This window comes from Meleagris gallopavo, chromosome 26 (assembly GCF_000146605.3).
Source record: "Meleagris gallopavo isolate NT-WF06-2002-E0010 breed Aviagen turkey brand Nicholas breeding stock chromosome 26, Turkey_5.1, whole genome shotgun sequence".
Lineage (NCBI taxonomy): Eukaryota > Metazoa > Chordata > Aves > Galliformes > Phasianidae > Meleagris > Meleagris gallopavo.
This window is the reverse complement of record NC_015036.2, coordinates 4,327,277-4,340,683: the sequence shown is the minus strand read 5'-3', so window position 1 is coordinate 4,340,683 and position 13,407 is coordinate 4,327,277. Positions and strand designations below refer to the sequence as shown.

At 58.9% G+C, this 13,407-nt stretch overlaps 3 protein-coding genes across 6 annotated transcripts; 2 read left to right on the top strand and 1 right to left on the bottom strand.

Moving 5' to 3' along the window:
• The first annotated feature begins 10 nt into the window (after positions 1–10).
• Positions 11–5,390, top strand: NLRX1 (NLR family member X1). Of its 3 annotated transcripts, XM_010723679.3 has the most exons (9): positions 11–277; positions 347–474; positions 670–730; positions 941–1,041; positions 1,186–1,802; positions 2,191–3,605; positions 4,327–4,413; positions 4,488–4,739; positions 4,862–5,390. In XM_010723679.3, the coding sequence occupies exons 2-9, from the start codon at positions 354–356 to the stop codon at positions 5,178–5,180; spliced, it is 2,973 nt and encodes a 990-aa protein (XP_010721981.1). In that variant the 5' UTR covers positions 11–277; positions 347–353; the 3' UTR covers positions 5,181–5,390. The 3 variants fall into 3 exon arrangements, with proteins under 3 accessions (XP_010721981.1, XP_019478588.1, XP_031412745.1); XM_019623043.2 differs by having other exon boundaries at positions 11–474; positions 944–1,041; XM_031556885.1 differs by having other exon boundaries at positions 11–474; positions 4,862–5,214.
• Positions 5,142–8,882, top strand: PDZD3 (PDZ domain containing 3). 2 transcript variants are annotated; one of them, XM_010723682.3, is made up of 10 exons: positions 5,142–5,270; positions 6,015–6,042; positions 6,297–6,361; positions 6,519–6,730; positions 6,852–7,038; positions 7,124–7,260; positions 7,340–7,544; positions 7,628–7,824; positions 7,954–8,124; positions 8,254–8,882. In XM_010723682.3, exons 1-10 carry the CDS (start codon positions 5,228–5,230, stop codon positions 8,296–8,298), a joined length of 1,290 nt encoding a protein of 429 aa, XP_010721984.1. In that variant the 5' UTR covers positions 5,142–5,227; the 3' UTR covers positions 8,299–8,882. The 2 variants fall into 2 exon arrangements, with proteins under 2 accessions (XP_010721984.1, XP_019478589.1); XM_019623044.1 differs by lacking the exon at positions 5,142–5,270 and adding an exon at positions 5,501–5,640.
• Positions 8,883–8,924: 42 nt separating this feature from the next.
• On the bottom strand, positions 8,925–11,814 carry CCDC153 (coiled-coil domain containing 153). Its single transcript, XM_010723684.3, has 6 exons — positions 11,146–11,814; positions 10,516–10,584; positions 10,198–10,317; positions 9,554–9,646; positions 9,129–9,259; positions 8,925–9,053 (listed from the first exon to the last, which is right to left on the bottom strand). The coding sequence occupies exons 1-6, from the start codon at positions 11,210–11,212 to the stop codon at positions 8,925–8,927; spliced, it is 609 nt and encodes a 202-aa protein (XP_010721986.1). The 5' UTR covers positions 11,213–11,814.
• Positions 11,815–13,407: the final 1,593 nt, after the last annotated feature.

Here is a 13,407-nt window from a genome sequence, read left to right as displayed (position 1 = left end):
GTCCTGCGGTGGGAGGTCGGGAGGGCAGCGCGTCCTCGGGCCGCCCTCGGGATCCTCCCGAGCTGCTCAGCTCCTCGTCCGCAGCTGCAGGAGGGTGGGGAGAGCCGGGCTTGGCGCTGTTTCGCTATAAAGCTTTTAAAAAGTCGAGCTCCTTCCTCTCCAGCGCTTTTTCTCTCCGGGATGCGGTGCTATAGCTGAATCCAGGCTGATGATTTTTGGCTGTGCACCAGGACGTTCCTCTGCCCCTTGTGCCCCCAGTGAGGATTTTTGGGGACAGGTAGGCTCACCCTACAGGTGAGGACATCCTCAGTGCCTTGCTCCTTCTCAGCTGTCCCCTCCCTTTCAGGCAGAAGATGTCCCGGGCCATGCAGTACCATGGCTGGCTGCCCTGGGGCAGCTGGACACTGCTGTGTGGGTCTCAGCCTGGCTGCAGGGCAGCACGGTGTGTGTACCTCTGTGCTGCTTCGGGGCCAGGTGAGCTGTGATCCCAAACCCACCCTTTCCTGGGGTTGCGGTGTCCCTGCTGGAAGTCCATCCCCAGCTCTACAGCAGAGTCTGGGCAGTCTGTGTGTCACCTCTGCGGGGTGCTGAGCCACTGAGCTCGGAGTTGTGAGCTCTGCTGGGCTAGGGGAGACTTCTGGTCAGTGCAGGAATGCTTCATCCCCACAGGTGCTGCAGGCAGCTGTTTCCACAGGAAGATCCTCCACGTGGGTGGCATCTCCCTCCCCAGGTACAGTGGGATGTGGGTGGCTGAGCTGCTGCCTTGGGACCACTGGGGCTCTGTAGGCAGAGATGCTGCTTTGCCTGCACTAGCAAACCACACAGAGCCAACTCCCTGCCAGTCTGAACTCAGCCCTTATCTGGCACTGCCTCGTGGTGTCCCACCCTGCCCTTGGGGCTGCTGGCCCCTGCCCACCTGCCGATGCTTTTTTTCCTCTAGCAGGAGCTGTGTTCGGTACAAGGGAGGGTCTCAGGAGAACCGAGCCCAGCGCAGCTCCTCCCACCATGGCCTGGACCATCTCAGGAACGTGGCCTCTTCTGGTAAGCTTGCCACCTTGTGCTGAGGAGGATGGAGGGTCCTTTACAGCTGCTGTCCTGGACAGTGCAGGGTTCTGCCTCCTGCCTGCGCTTTCCCGAACTCCTGCCAGCAAGAAGCTGTATTGCCAAACACCTTTTTCCTCCCAGATGCTATTAAGAAACACCAGAAGAGCCTGTCTGCGTGGTTCAGCAACCAGCCCAACGAAGAGAGGCAGTTTGGGCCTTCCTTCTCACTAGACGCTGTCCACGTGGACCCAGTGATCCGGGAGAGCTCCCTGGAGCAGATCCTGAAGCCCTCACCTGACCTGACCATCCAGCACCAGCTCCAGCAGCCCTGCAGGCAGGTCATCAGCCTCCAGAATCTCTTTGACGTGGATGCCTGTGGGCGGCAGGTGAAGAACGTGGTGCTGTACGGCACCGTGGGTACAGGGAAGAGCACCCTCATCAAAAAGATGGTGGTGGACTGGTGCCATGGTCTCCTACCCCGCTTTGAGCTGGTCATCCCCTTCTCCTGTGAGGACCTGTCCTATAGTCACGTCCCTATCTCCCTAAGACGCCTCATCACTAAGAAGTACCAGCACCTCCGGGACGTGGTGCCGCTCCTGGGCTCTTCCAACCTCAAGGTGCTTTTCATCCTCAATGGGCTGGAGCGCCTCAACTTGGATTTCCGACTGGCTGGCACCGAGCTGTGCTGTGATGCCAATGAGCCCGTGCCTCCCTCTGCTATCGTGGTCAACCTGCTGCGGAAATACCTCCTGCCAGAGGTCAGTGGCTGCTGGGGTATCGCAGACTAAAGCCTTGTGCTAGTTCTTGTCGCCCAGCTTGGCTGCTAGTCAACTTGTAGCTTCTACCCCTGGCGGGATTCTACATGCTGGTTTGTTGCTGGGGAATATTTGTGAGGCCTGATAAGGTAAAGAAGAGGTAGTACCTGAGAATCAGTCTGTGGGGTTGTTGCCTTCCAGACTCAGTTTATGTCTAGAAAGGGATGTGGAAAGTTCTTCTGTCCCCTCTGTCTGGGCCAGGTTTAAACCTTTGGGCAGCAGCTTCTCAGACCCCAGCTCCCGAGTGCTCCAGGATACGGGTTGTAGGATTGGGATCCTGCTGAGGTTAGATCAAAGGCACCTCCAAACTCACCCAGCCCTCTGCTTCCAGGCCAGCATCATCGTCACAACGCGCCCATCTGCGGTGCACCGGATCCCTGGTAAGTACGTGGGGCGCTATGCAGAGATCTGCGGCTTCTCAGACACCAACCTGCAGAAGCTGTACTTCCAGCTGCGCCTCAGCCAGCCTGGCTGTGACGGAGAGAACAACGTGGCCAGCCGCTCGGGCGAGCAGGATAACTTGGTGGAGATGCTGTCGAGGAACCTGGAGCGCCAAAACCAAATCGCTGCCGCCTGCTTCCTGCCCTCTTACTGCTGGCTGGTGTGCACCACCCTGCACTTCCTCTACTTCACCAGGACGGTGCCTCCCAGCCAGACCCTGAGTGGCATCTACACCAGCTTCCTGCGGCTCAACTTCAGCGGGGAGGTGCTGGATAGCACTGACCCCACCAAAATCTCCATGATGAAATACGTGGCCAAGACGGTGGGCAAGCTGGCCCACGAAGGGGTGATGTCCCGCAAAACCAGCTTCACAGAGGAGGACCTGCAGCAGTGCTTTGAGGTGGAGATGAAGACTGAAAGCGAGCTCAACCAGCTGGAGGTCTTCCGCAGTGATGTCTTCCGCTTCTTCCTCACGCCGTGCGTGCAGCCAGGCAAGGAGCACACTTTCGTCTTCACCATCCCTGCAATGCAGGAATACCTGGCGGCCCTGTATGTGGTGCTGGGCGAGAAGAAGACCCTGGTGCAGAAAGTGGGGAAGGAGGTGTCGGAGATCATCGGGAAGGTGAGCGAAGATGCCGCTGTGGTGCTGAGCATCATCTCCAAAGTTCTTCCCCTGCGCTTCCTGCCGGTGCTCTTCAACCTGCTCAAAATGTTCCCTCGCTTCTTCTCGCGGCTGAGCGGGAAGGGCCGGGACACCATCGCCCGCACCATGGCAGAGGAGCTGTTCAAAGAGGAGGATTACTACAATGATGACGTCTTGGATCAAATCAATTCCAGCATCTTGGGCGTGGAGGGTCCCATGCGGCACCCCGATGAGGCTGCCGACGATGAAGTCTTTGAGCTCTTCCCCATCTTTATGGGTGGGATCCTGTCCCGCCGGAACCGCGCCATCCTGGAGCAGTTGGGCTGCTCCATCAAGAACCTGGCGGCCTTTGAGATCGCCAAGGCCATGAAGAAGACTGTCATCAGGAACAGCCGCAAAGGGCTGCCCCCCTCCGAGCTCATGGACTACCTCTTCTTCCTGCACGAGTTCCAGAACGAACGCTTCACAGCTGAGGCCATTCGCTCCCTCCGGACCGTCAACCTCTCCTCCGTCAAGATGACCCCTCTCAAGTGCTCCGTTCTGGCTTCTGTCATGGGCAGCAAGAGCCACGAGGTGGAGGAGTTGAATCTGACCTCCTGCAACCTTGACACTGGCAGCTTGAGGACTCTTTTCCCCGTCCTGCTGCGGTGCAAGTTTCTCCAGTGAGTACCGCCTGCTGCTGCCCCTGGGCGCTGCGCCCATCGCAGGGATTCGCAAGGAGCCACGTTGAAGGCAGGGCCTCCCTTTGTTTACAGTCAGAGCGTATCACGGGGAGGGACTACAGCTTCCGACATGCAGTGCTCCACCAGCAGCCCTGCTCAGGCACTGCGGGCTGGGACTTGTAGTCCCACCGCCCCCTCCTTAGGGCAGCCGTCTGCGCCTGGCACTGCAGGCTGGAATGCGGCTCCCTGCCCTTGCTCAGCACCCGGAGCCGCATAGCATCGCCTCGTGGCTCGCTCAGGGCAGGAGAATCGCAGCCCAGATTGTCCCGGTCCGTTTGTAAACCTGCAGTCTGCTCGTTGCCCAGGGGGTGGCGAGCCGTGCTCGGCAGAGATGGACGCAGCTGTGCGGCTGGGCTGTGCGGTGCTTCCTTCCTGCGGGTGCTCCGAAGGGCTCAGTGGGGTCCTGCTCCCTCCTGAGACCCTCAGCCCCCCAAGCGGCACCCGGATCCCCCTCCTCTCCCTCGCTTTTGCTGGTGCCGGCTCTGCTGGCTGATGCTACCCGTCCACTGGGGTGGCTGCTGTGGGCTTGCTTGTGGAGAGGGAGCCTTGGGTGACCTTGTATGGGGAACCCGGGTAGGACGGCGGTGGGATGGATGGGGTGAATGGCCCCACGGCTGACGCTTCGGTCCTGCCACCACCCCTTTCTTTTGCTTTGCACCAGTCTGCAGCTCAACAGCCTGGGCCCTGATGCCTGCAAGGAGATCCGCGACCTGCTCCTGCACGACAAGTGTGCAGTGAGCAACCTGCGGTGAGTACTGCCCCATCCTCACCCCGAACCCTGCTGCACGCTGCAGGCAGCACCCTGACCTCACATCCCTGCAGGCTGGGGAACAACCCCATAGGTGAGCAGGGGGCACAGTACCTGGCCGAGGCACTGGCTGGCAACCGCTCACTGACCCACCTGTCCCTGCTGCACACTGCACTGGGAGACCGTGGTGTGGAGCTGATCGCCCAGCACCTGGCCGAGAACCAGCAGCTCCAGGAGCTCAACCTGGGCTACAACTCCCTGACAGACAGGGCTGCCCTGCATGTGGTGGAGGTGGCCAAAAAGCACGCGACTCTGGACAAAGTGCAGTGAGTTCATCCCATCCCTTTCCTTCACTCTTGCAGGGGACGCTGTGAGCCAGCATCCCTCCCTGCAGCAGAAAACCCTTCATCCCTCCTCCCAGCCCTCAGCATCTCCTTTTACCCCATAGTTTATATTTCAATGACATCAGTGAGGACGGCAAGAGGGCACTCGACAGCCTGCGCATGGACCGGGACGGCGTCAGGGCTCTGGTCTTCCTCACGGCAGGCACTGACGTCTCTGATTACTGGTCCAGCATCCTGAACGTGGTGCACAAGAATCTGCCTTTCTGGGACCGCGAAAGGGTTCGGCAGCACCTGACCATCATCCTGCAGGACCTGGAGAGCAGCCGGAGGCAGACGGTCAACCCCTGGAGGAAAGCCAAGTTCCTACGGGTGGAGAGTGAGGTGAAGAAGATGCTGGGGAAACTCCAGCATGGGACCCTTTGAGCTGCTGGAGAGTGCAGCGCCTCACCGGCACCCTTATCACAGCTGAGATGCCCAGCGGTTGGGTGCTGCCGAAGCTGTTGAAGGTGCTGGGTATGTGGGGCCAGGCTGATATATGGCACAAAGCCCAGGTGTGAATGGGACTTGTCTTCTGGGCTTGGACTCGAGCTTGCTTGTGAAACCCTTGGTAGCATTAAAGTGCACCGCTTTGTTTCCTGGTGTCCGTCTTCCCCACCGTGGGACACCCAGGGGCTGTTCCTGAGCCCCAGGTGCTGGTTGAGCTCCCAGCACTGCTGGGTGAGGGCTGGCACTGCCAGGGCTGGGAGGGCAGGGGAAAACTCGGAGCTGTTTAACCATTAAACATGGGGCGTCTTGGAGAAGGCGGGGACGCCGTGCTTCCCTGCCACTTCATCCTGTACCTTGCTCCCTCTCGAATTCGCTGCAGCCATGAAGCAAACGGAAGGTATGTGCTGGGGCTGCAGGGCTTCGTCCCACAGAGACCCTTCCTCGTGTGTGTGTCTCCAGGCTCTGCTTCTTCATGGAGCAAAACAGTGTCAGAGCCACGGAAAGCTGCGGGCAGCCAGGAAAATGCCGATGGGCTGAAGGGGGGCATTGGCAGGAATCCCCTCTCCAAGTGCAGTTGGAGGGTTTTGGGGAGGTGTGCAGGGGAATGCTGCTTTCTCTTTCTCTGGGGCCCTGGTTACTTTCCTCACCCCCACCCAAAAGTCCTGAGGGGCTGCGCAGACCCTGCACGCCGTGTGAACAGATGAGCCCTGAGCACCCAACTCTGCTCCCTGCTCGCTACCCTCTGCGCTGACCTCTCCTCTCCCTCTGCAGGGTTCGAGGGCGACAAAGCATCCATCATGTAAGTGCTGTGCTCCCCCCCTGGCCCCACAGCTGGGTTTGCAGGGGTGGTGTGGGCTATGGCTGTCGGTCCCAGGAATATTTTTCACAAGAGGGTTATAGGGGCAATCCCAAAGTGACACCCCTCCGTGGTTTCCCCTAGGGAAGAGGAGGCACTGCAGCTGTGGCTCCGGCAGGAATGGGGCTCCTATGGGAGGGCAGGGGAACGTGATGGGGCTGCTCTAATGTGGCCTCTCCTACCCTTTATCATTGCAGAAAATTTGAATTTAACCCCAAAGATGGGATTGACAACCCCGCCTTGTCACTGGCTGAGGACATTGGTAAATATGTGGGTTTCCCCCATCAGCGTGGGGTCAGGCAGCTCCGGTCACCCCCGGGCACTGCAGGGAGGTGAATGCCTACAGTAGAGAGGAATGGGGAGACCATGGCCCCGTTAGCATCTCTGCTGTCCTGCTCACGGGCCGCGTCCCCATGCAGATGGTGAGGCCGTGGGGGAACCCCGCTTTTACTTGCTGAGCAAGGGCAGCACAGAGACCTTCGGCTTCTGCCTGCACGAGGAGCTGGGCTGCCGGGGCCACGTCATCCGGCAGGTCGAGGTGGGGGGGCTGGCCCAGCGCCGGGGGCTGCAGGATGGGGATCGGCTCCTCCAGGTCAACGGCCTCTTCGTGGACCACATGGAGCACCACCGGGTAAGCCACGAGCGTCCTTGGAATGTGGAAACACCTGGGTACCCCCAGCTGAGCACAGAGGGAATGCAGGATGCTGGCCTCACTGGAAGAGAACAGCTGTCTGCAGCCTGGCCCCTTGCAGGTGGTGCAGAAGATCAAGGCCAGTGGGAACCAGGTCCTGCTGGCAGTGCTGGATGGCGATTCCTACGAAGCAGCCAAAGCTTTGGGCAGAGATCTGTCCCAAATGCTGCCCGCTGACATCCGCCCGCGCCTTTGCCACATCACACGGGACAAAAGTGGTTTTGGTTTCAGCGTGTCGGGGCCAGAAGGTAGGGAGGGAGCTGGCACTGCCAGCCTGCAGCATCACCCCACTTGGAGCATCACCCCGAATGCTGCAGCCTGCTCCTCTTGTAGGTGTCAAGGGCACGTTCCAGCTGTCAGTGCGGCAGGACGGGCCGGCGGAGAGAGCTGGAGTGCCATCAGGCTCCTGGCTCCTGGAGCTGAATGGGCACAGCGTCAGGAGCTGCTCGCACACCCAGCTCGCCCGAAAGGTGTGTGTGTGCGTGCTGTGGTGCTGGGCACAGGGCTGGGGCTGGTGGTGGTGCTGAGCATCATGCGTGTTTCTTGCAGCTCAAGCAGAGCGGCAGCAAGGTGACACTGCTGGTGGCATCCGGCCCAGTGGAGGAGTTTTACCGCCTGCGGGGACTGCAGGTGACGGCTGCCCTGGCAGACACCTCCTGGCTGCCCTTCAAGGTTCGGGAGCTGCACATGGTGAAAGGTGACGCTGGCTATGGGTTCTTGCTCAAGGAGGATGACTATGGCTCAGGGGCTGTAGGTAAGGGAGCTGATCCCACCTGCACTCAAGGGCAGCAGTGCTGGGATGCCTTGGTGAGCATCTCTCCTCCCTCGTCCCCGCAGGCCAGTTCCTATGGGACATAGACGCGGGGCTGCCGGCTGAGCAGGCAGGGATGAAGGAAGGTGACCGTGTCCTGGCTGTGAATGGTGAGAGCATCGAGGGCTTGGACCACCAGGAAACGGTGCTGAGGATCCGTGCCCACAAGGAGCAGGTGACACTGCTGGTCATCGACCCTGCCAGCGATGCGTTCTACCGCTCGGTACGTGCTGCGGAACGCACAGCCTGCGAGGTGGATCCCTCACCCCCTGCATAGTGAGGTCCCCTCCAAGACCTCTAGCTTGCCAAGCAGCTCCAGGAGTTGCATGGCTCACCCATGATGCTCTTGCAGATAGGGCTGTCCCCTCTGCTCTTCCTCGATGACGGTGACCCTGCCTTGGGCTCCTGCACGCCCTCCCTGCCCTCTCCCAGTGACTCCCCTGGGCTCTGTCACATTGATGTGGGACCAAAGGGATCTGGCTCCTGGCTGATGACTGCTGCCAACAGCATAACCATCACACAGGTAAAAAGCTTTCACTGTGCTGCTCTGAGTCTGGCATCCTCCTACCCTGTGCCCTCTGTGCTGCTTCTGTGCGGCACCATGGGGCTGGTGGGAGTGTGCTGCCTACCTGTCCCTGCTGTGTCCCTGCAGAGCCCACGCAGAGAGGAGCAGAGGCGGCTGCGCCATGCATTCTAGCAGCCTGGAGCACCTTGCTTCCAGCCAGGATCCCATGCAGCACTGCTGATATACCCAGAGAACACAATGATTGTCATTATGGACAGCACTGCATCTCTGTTCCTGGAGTAGAACTGCCAGCATCACACCTACCAGAGACTCATTTCCACTGACCAAGGTTGGCCTCAAGCTTTTATTGAATGTAGTGGTAACCTGAAGACACTCCCACACCTCCAGGGGTATCTGAGGACATAATGCTCAGCTCCAGGCTCTGGATTGCTCCCAGGAGAGCCAAGGCACTGCCCTTCGTGCCATGACCCAGGGGGCTGGACTTTGGGCCAAGGGGAAAAGGCTGCTGAAGGAACCCCCCCCCCAGCTCTCATCTGGGCTCAGGTCTGCCCTGCATGGACGTCTCCCTCGTGCTCCTCCTCTGCGAACTGCTGGGTGCTACCTGCCCCCATCACAGTACTGTTCCCATGTCACCGCTTTGGAGAGTGATTAAAGGACAAATCCACGCTGCCGTTCACGTGAGTGGTGTGCTGGGGGTCTGTCATTCAGCAGCATGTCCCAGGGACAGACAGAACCCTGGGGCAGCTGTGCTGATAGAGACTGAGAGCCTGTCCTCTCCTGTGGGGGGTCTCTGAGTGCTATATCTCCAGGGGGTTGAGGCCGAACTCCTGCAGGTGCTGCTTGTGCTCCAGGCGGATGGTTGTGCCCTCCTCCTCCCAGTGCTGCCTGGCCTCTGCCATCTTGGCCAGCACAAGGTCCAGGCTATCCTAGTTGGGGGAGAGGGGCGGTGAGGAGGGGGAACTGTGCTGAGGGGAGCCACCCACAGCCATGTCCCTGCTCACGTGGAAGATCTTCTCATACTCCCTCTGCATGATGTCCATTCTGCCCTGCAGCTGGGTGATGGTCCTGTCCCTCTCTGCAAGTGCTTTGGTGGCAGCCTGCTGAGTGTGCTGGCTTTCCTGCAGCCTGGTGGCTGTGGGGTGTTGTGGACAAAGGGCAGGGGACACTGTGTGGGCATGGAGGGTGCGGCACAGCCCCCACCCCAGGGTTTGGGATGGGGTGGGGTCACAGCATCCCCTTTGCTGTCAGTATCCCAAGCTCAGGGATGCACTGGGACCAGGGTCAAGCTTTGCCTTCAGCTGCTGCTTGGCAGACAGCATAGGTGAATATCTCCTGTTTCCCCTTGCTCCCCCAAATGAATGCTTTCCTGCCCTGCACAAACCCACTCCCATCCCCCTGGTGACAGGCAGAGATGCCAAGGCCATACCCAGCTGTTCCTGCAGGCTTTTCACTTTTGCCTCCAGGCACTGGCTGTGTGCTGCTGTCTGCTTCTGCAGCTCCTGGTATTGCCGGGTCATTTCTGGGAGCCAAGGAGAGGAGAAAGAGACAAATGGTGACAATAGGAGGGACAAGCAGGCAATCCCTGTGCTGGGAACCCAGAACCTGTGGCCAGGGTTTCTCTTGCAGGCTGTGCACCTGGAGTGGCCATGGCCCCTCTCCCTGTCCCTCTGGGCTGTGGCAGGGGCAGGAGGGAGCCCTGGGGAGGGGGGTGGAAAGTTAGTTCAACCTCTGCTGAGCGTGGGAGAGTGAAAATGAGCACGGAGTTTTGCATGTGGCAAAGACCGCAAACCTCTGGCTGAGGTTTTACCTCTGCTAAAACCATCTCCTTCTCAAACGCTGAAGGAAGCAGTGAGGCAGTGACTTCTGCAGGCTGTGGTCTGCTCTGTGTCTAAGGACAGCAGTTGGGGTGCAGCAAGTGCACAGCCAGAGCCTTGGCATGCCAATGGCGTGGGTGCTTTGAGGCTGAGCAGAACAGGATGATGGGAGAGGTGGGGTGAGCTTGGCTGGCATCCCTGGCTGGCATTGAGATGTGAGATTCCTGCACCTGCCCCTTCCCACCCCTTCCATTACCTTCGTGCATGTCTCGCTTGTCATCCTGTGCCTGTTCCAGTGCCTTCTCCAGCTCCCACAGCCTCCGCCGGAGCCCTTCAGTGTCAGCCCTCGTCTGCCAGGCCACATCCCTCCAGTGAACTGCGAGACAGAGTGCTGCTGTGGGGACAGCGTGCTGCTGGGGTGACCCACTGGGATCCAGCCCTTGGAGGACACTGGAGCCTGTGGCTGTATTCAAACCTTAGGGCGAGATGCCCTGCCCAGCACTTAGGTCCAACACTGCATCTTTCCTAGCTTTTCCTTGCTTGCAAGCATACCCCTGGCTCCTCCCCATCTTACCTGGGTGCTCTCGCAGCCTGTCGGCCTCCAGCGCTGCTCTCCTGGATGTGGCTGCAGCTTGGCTTTCTGCTGCCAGAGGGGAGGAAGAAGGGACGGAGTCAGAATTAGCTGGTTGGTGGGCCTTGGCTCAGGGATACTGGGAGCTGTCAGATGGCCCAGGGGCAGCCAGCCTGGAGATGTTCAACCCAGGAAAACTCGGCTGGGACATGCTGAAACACTAGTGCCAGGGCTGTATTTGTGCAAAGGATGGGGATGTAGCCAGTTTTACTTGAAGCGGCTTCCCTGGAGAGGTGCATGCGAGATTGGGATTGAAAGCTGAGATTTCACGGTGAAGATGGGGAAGTAGCTGGGGTCCTTAGCACACAGAGGTTCAGGGATCCTTCCAAACCCCTACCCATGTTCCTCCAGTACACACCTCCAGCTGGAGCTCTGTAGGAGGGGCTGGGGTCTGGAAGAGCCACTGTGTTTGAGCCCCCACCCAGGTCCCACTGAGCTGCAGGGTGGAGTGGGATGCAGGATGCTTGAGCAGAGCCCACATCCCGCTGCCTCCTATTTCTAATCAGGCACATCGGGGGACAGAGAAGAGAGGCACGTCCCCGCTGGCTTTAGTCTGCAAGTCCCCAGACTCACCTGTTACATTTCCCTTTTTGTGTTGCTTCGCTCCTTTTTGCCTCTTCCCTTTGCCCTTTGGAGGCATTCTTCTGGCAAAGCTGGGAGCACAGAGCTCAATCCCTCAGGACACAGCAGCTGCCTCCAAGCCAAGCTGTTGTTGTAGCAACTGTGTGCACAGTGAGGGCAGGTTGCCTGGCCCCGCACCCGCCTCCGCCTTGCAGCAGCTGAACATTTCTCTCCTGTGACACAGGCATGGGCCACACACACCCAGCAGTGCTGGAGTGGTCTAAAGCCAGCCCCACTGCCAGAACTCAGCTGGCTGGGTTTGGCTGCAGGATGGGACTCCCACAAGTTTGGGTGGATTCTGTCCTATGTGTGTCCCAGAGCTGTCGTCCTGCAGCAGCCCTGCCACTGCGGGGATAGAGTGGGAAAGGTGATGCCCCCAGGTCACAGCCTGAGACAAGCCCAGCATCTTCCTCCCTTCCTGCCCTGCCTCTCCCCTCTGGCACACCCTCCTGCTTGCTCTCCTGCTTGCTGCAGTGATTTTTGCTCTGGGGACTGTGGCTGGATTTGGATTCTCTTTATAAAACAGGACGGGGAGGAAGGGAGGGGATTTCAAAAAGTTATTTCTGCTCAGGTTGTGATTCACCCAAAACACCTGGGAGCGTATAGGTGAGATTTGCTCAATGGGACTGTATGGGCAGGGCAGCAGGAGCAGTGAGCTGGCAGAGGCTCTGCATAGGGATAGAATCATAGACTCATTAGTGTTGGAAAAGACCAGTAAGCTCATCAGATCTAACCATAAGCCCATCCCCACCATGCCCACTAAACCATGTCCCCACGTGCTGCATCTCTACCGTTCTGGGACACCTCTAGGGATGGCGACCCCACCACTTCCCTGGGCAGCCTGTTCCAATGCCTGAGCGCTCTTTCTGAGAATAATTTTTTTCTAAAATCCAACTTGAATGCCACAGTCCCTTCCGCAGGGAGGGGACAGCAACCTTTCCTTGAGGCCTTCAACAAGAACACAGCCATGCTTGGGGTGAGGCATGCCTAGAGCAGCAGATGGTCAGGAGTGCAATTGCTCCAGCACGCTCCCTGATCTCTTTGGATTGGGGCCATGGTGATTTTTCTCTTTGGCTCCACAAAGCCAGTGGAACTCTCCCCATCCCTTTCCCCAGGTACTTGTGGTATCCTGGAGCTGGCCAGGGCACCCTCCGGTGGTCAATCCGGCTTGACTATTAGCCAGAATCCATTAACATCTAATGGGAAAAGCCTCAGGAACACGGCCTCAATAAACGTTGACATATTTGAGGTCAATATAATCCTTAAGAAAATTTGCCCAGGTAATTAAAGCCAGACAAGGAGCTGCCTGTCCCAGAAATATATACTAAGCTCTACGAAAGGCAGTAAAATCAAGACAGAGAGCTTTAGAACCATTCGACGCAGGGCTCCCAGCTGGTGCTGGGTGCTGCTTCACATTGCCCTGCTCATCCAGGGCCCTACACAAGGTGGTTGGCAGCCTGCAGGCCAGGGGTGTCAAAGCATTGCTGCAGCCTCTCTTCCCCTTGCAGCCCACGCCGTGATGCTGACGCAGGTTTGCAGCAGCCCTGCTTGTCACAGAGGAAGCGTTCTGGCTGGAAAGGGAGCTGAAAAGAGGATCTGAAGGCGGCACGGAAACAGAACTGAGCTCACTTTCGGGCTCGCGTTGTAATTTCCAGAGGCCTGCTGCTGTCAGCTGTGTCAGAACACAGACATACCCACGGCATGGCCTGCTTTCCTCTCCCTGCTCTCCCTGCTCCCACACCCCGGTGCAACGCTGGCCCTGTTACGGAGGGAGATGCCACCATGCCACCAAAGACCACCCCGTGCCTTAGGATGGCACCAGAGATCCGCTTCACTTCGGTTCTGCTTCCACGGAGGGAGCAGAAGCCACGGCCTTCTGTCCCCTGTGCCAGCAGCCTTCACAGTTATGGTCGCTGTGCTGTAGGCCTGGCCGGCACAAAGACACAACCAATTATAAGGTGATGGTACAGCGGGTTCTGGGGGCACACAGGCATGGGGAAGCTCTCTGCCAGAACAGGACACCTCTACTTCCCGCTTTCAACGCTTGTCAATTCTTTATTTGGGGAAAAGGGAAGCTGGTTTTTAGAAAGGGGAAATAATCTCTTGTGCAAGAGCCGCAGAACAGCGCAGAACGGCCGGAGGGCAACGCGCCGCCAGCGGGACCCGTTCCCATGGCAACGCCGCCCCACCCCGCCCGCACTAAACATGGCCGCC

Excerpts from the sequence above, each read along its gene's own strand:
- NLRX1 (XM_010723679.3), top strand. The coding sequence starts at position 354 with ATGTCCCGGGCCATGCAGTACCATGGCTGGCTGCCCTGGGGCAGCTGG. Across the intron at positions 731-940 it reads GGTGGCATCTCCCTCCCCAG|CAGGAGCTGTGTTCGGTACA; the intron begins GTACAGTGGGAT and ends TTTTTCCTCTAG. Across the intron at positions 4,414-4,487 it reads TGTGCAGTGAGCAACCTGCG|GCTGGGGAACAACCCCATAG; the intron begins GTGAGTACTGCC and ends ACATCCCTGCAG.
- PDZD3 (XM_010723682.3), top strand. The coding sequence starts at position 5,228 with ATGCCCAGCGGTTGGGTGCTGCCGAAGCTGTTGAAGGTGCTGG. Across the intron at positions 5,271-6,014 it reads GAAGCTGTTGAAGGTGCTGG|GGTTCGAGGGCGACAAAGCA; the intron begins GTATGTGGGGCC and ends CTCCCTCTGCAG. Across the intron at positions 7,261-7,339 it reads ACACCCAGCTCGCCCGAAAG|CTCAAGCAGAGCGGCAGCAA; the intron begins GTGTGTGTGTGC and ends TGTTTCTTGCAG.
- CCDC153 (XM_010723684.3), bottom strand. The coding sequence starts at position 11,212 with ATGCCTCCAAAGGGCAAAGGGAAGAGGCAAAAAGGAGCGAAGCAACAC. Across the intron at positions 10,318-10,515 it reads CAGGCTGCGAGAGCACCCAG|TTCACTGGAGGGATGTGGCC; the intron begins GTAAGATGGGGA and ends TCTGTCTCGCAG. Across the intron at positions 9,647-10,197 it reads CAAGCGAGACATGCACGAAG|AAATGACCCGGCAATACCAG; the intron begins GTAATGGAAGGG and ends CTTGGCTCCCAG.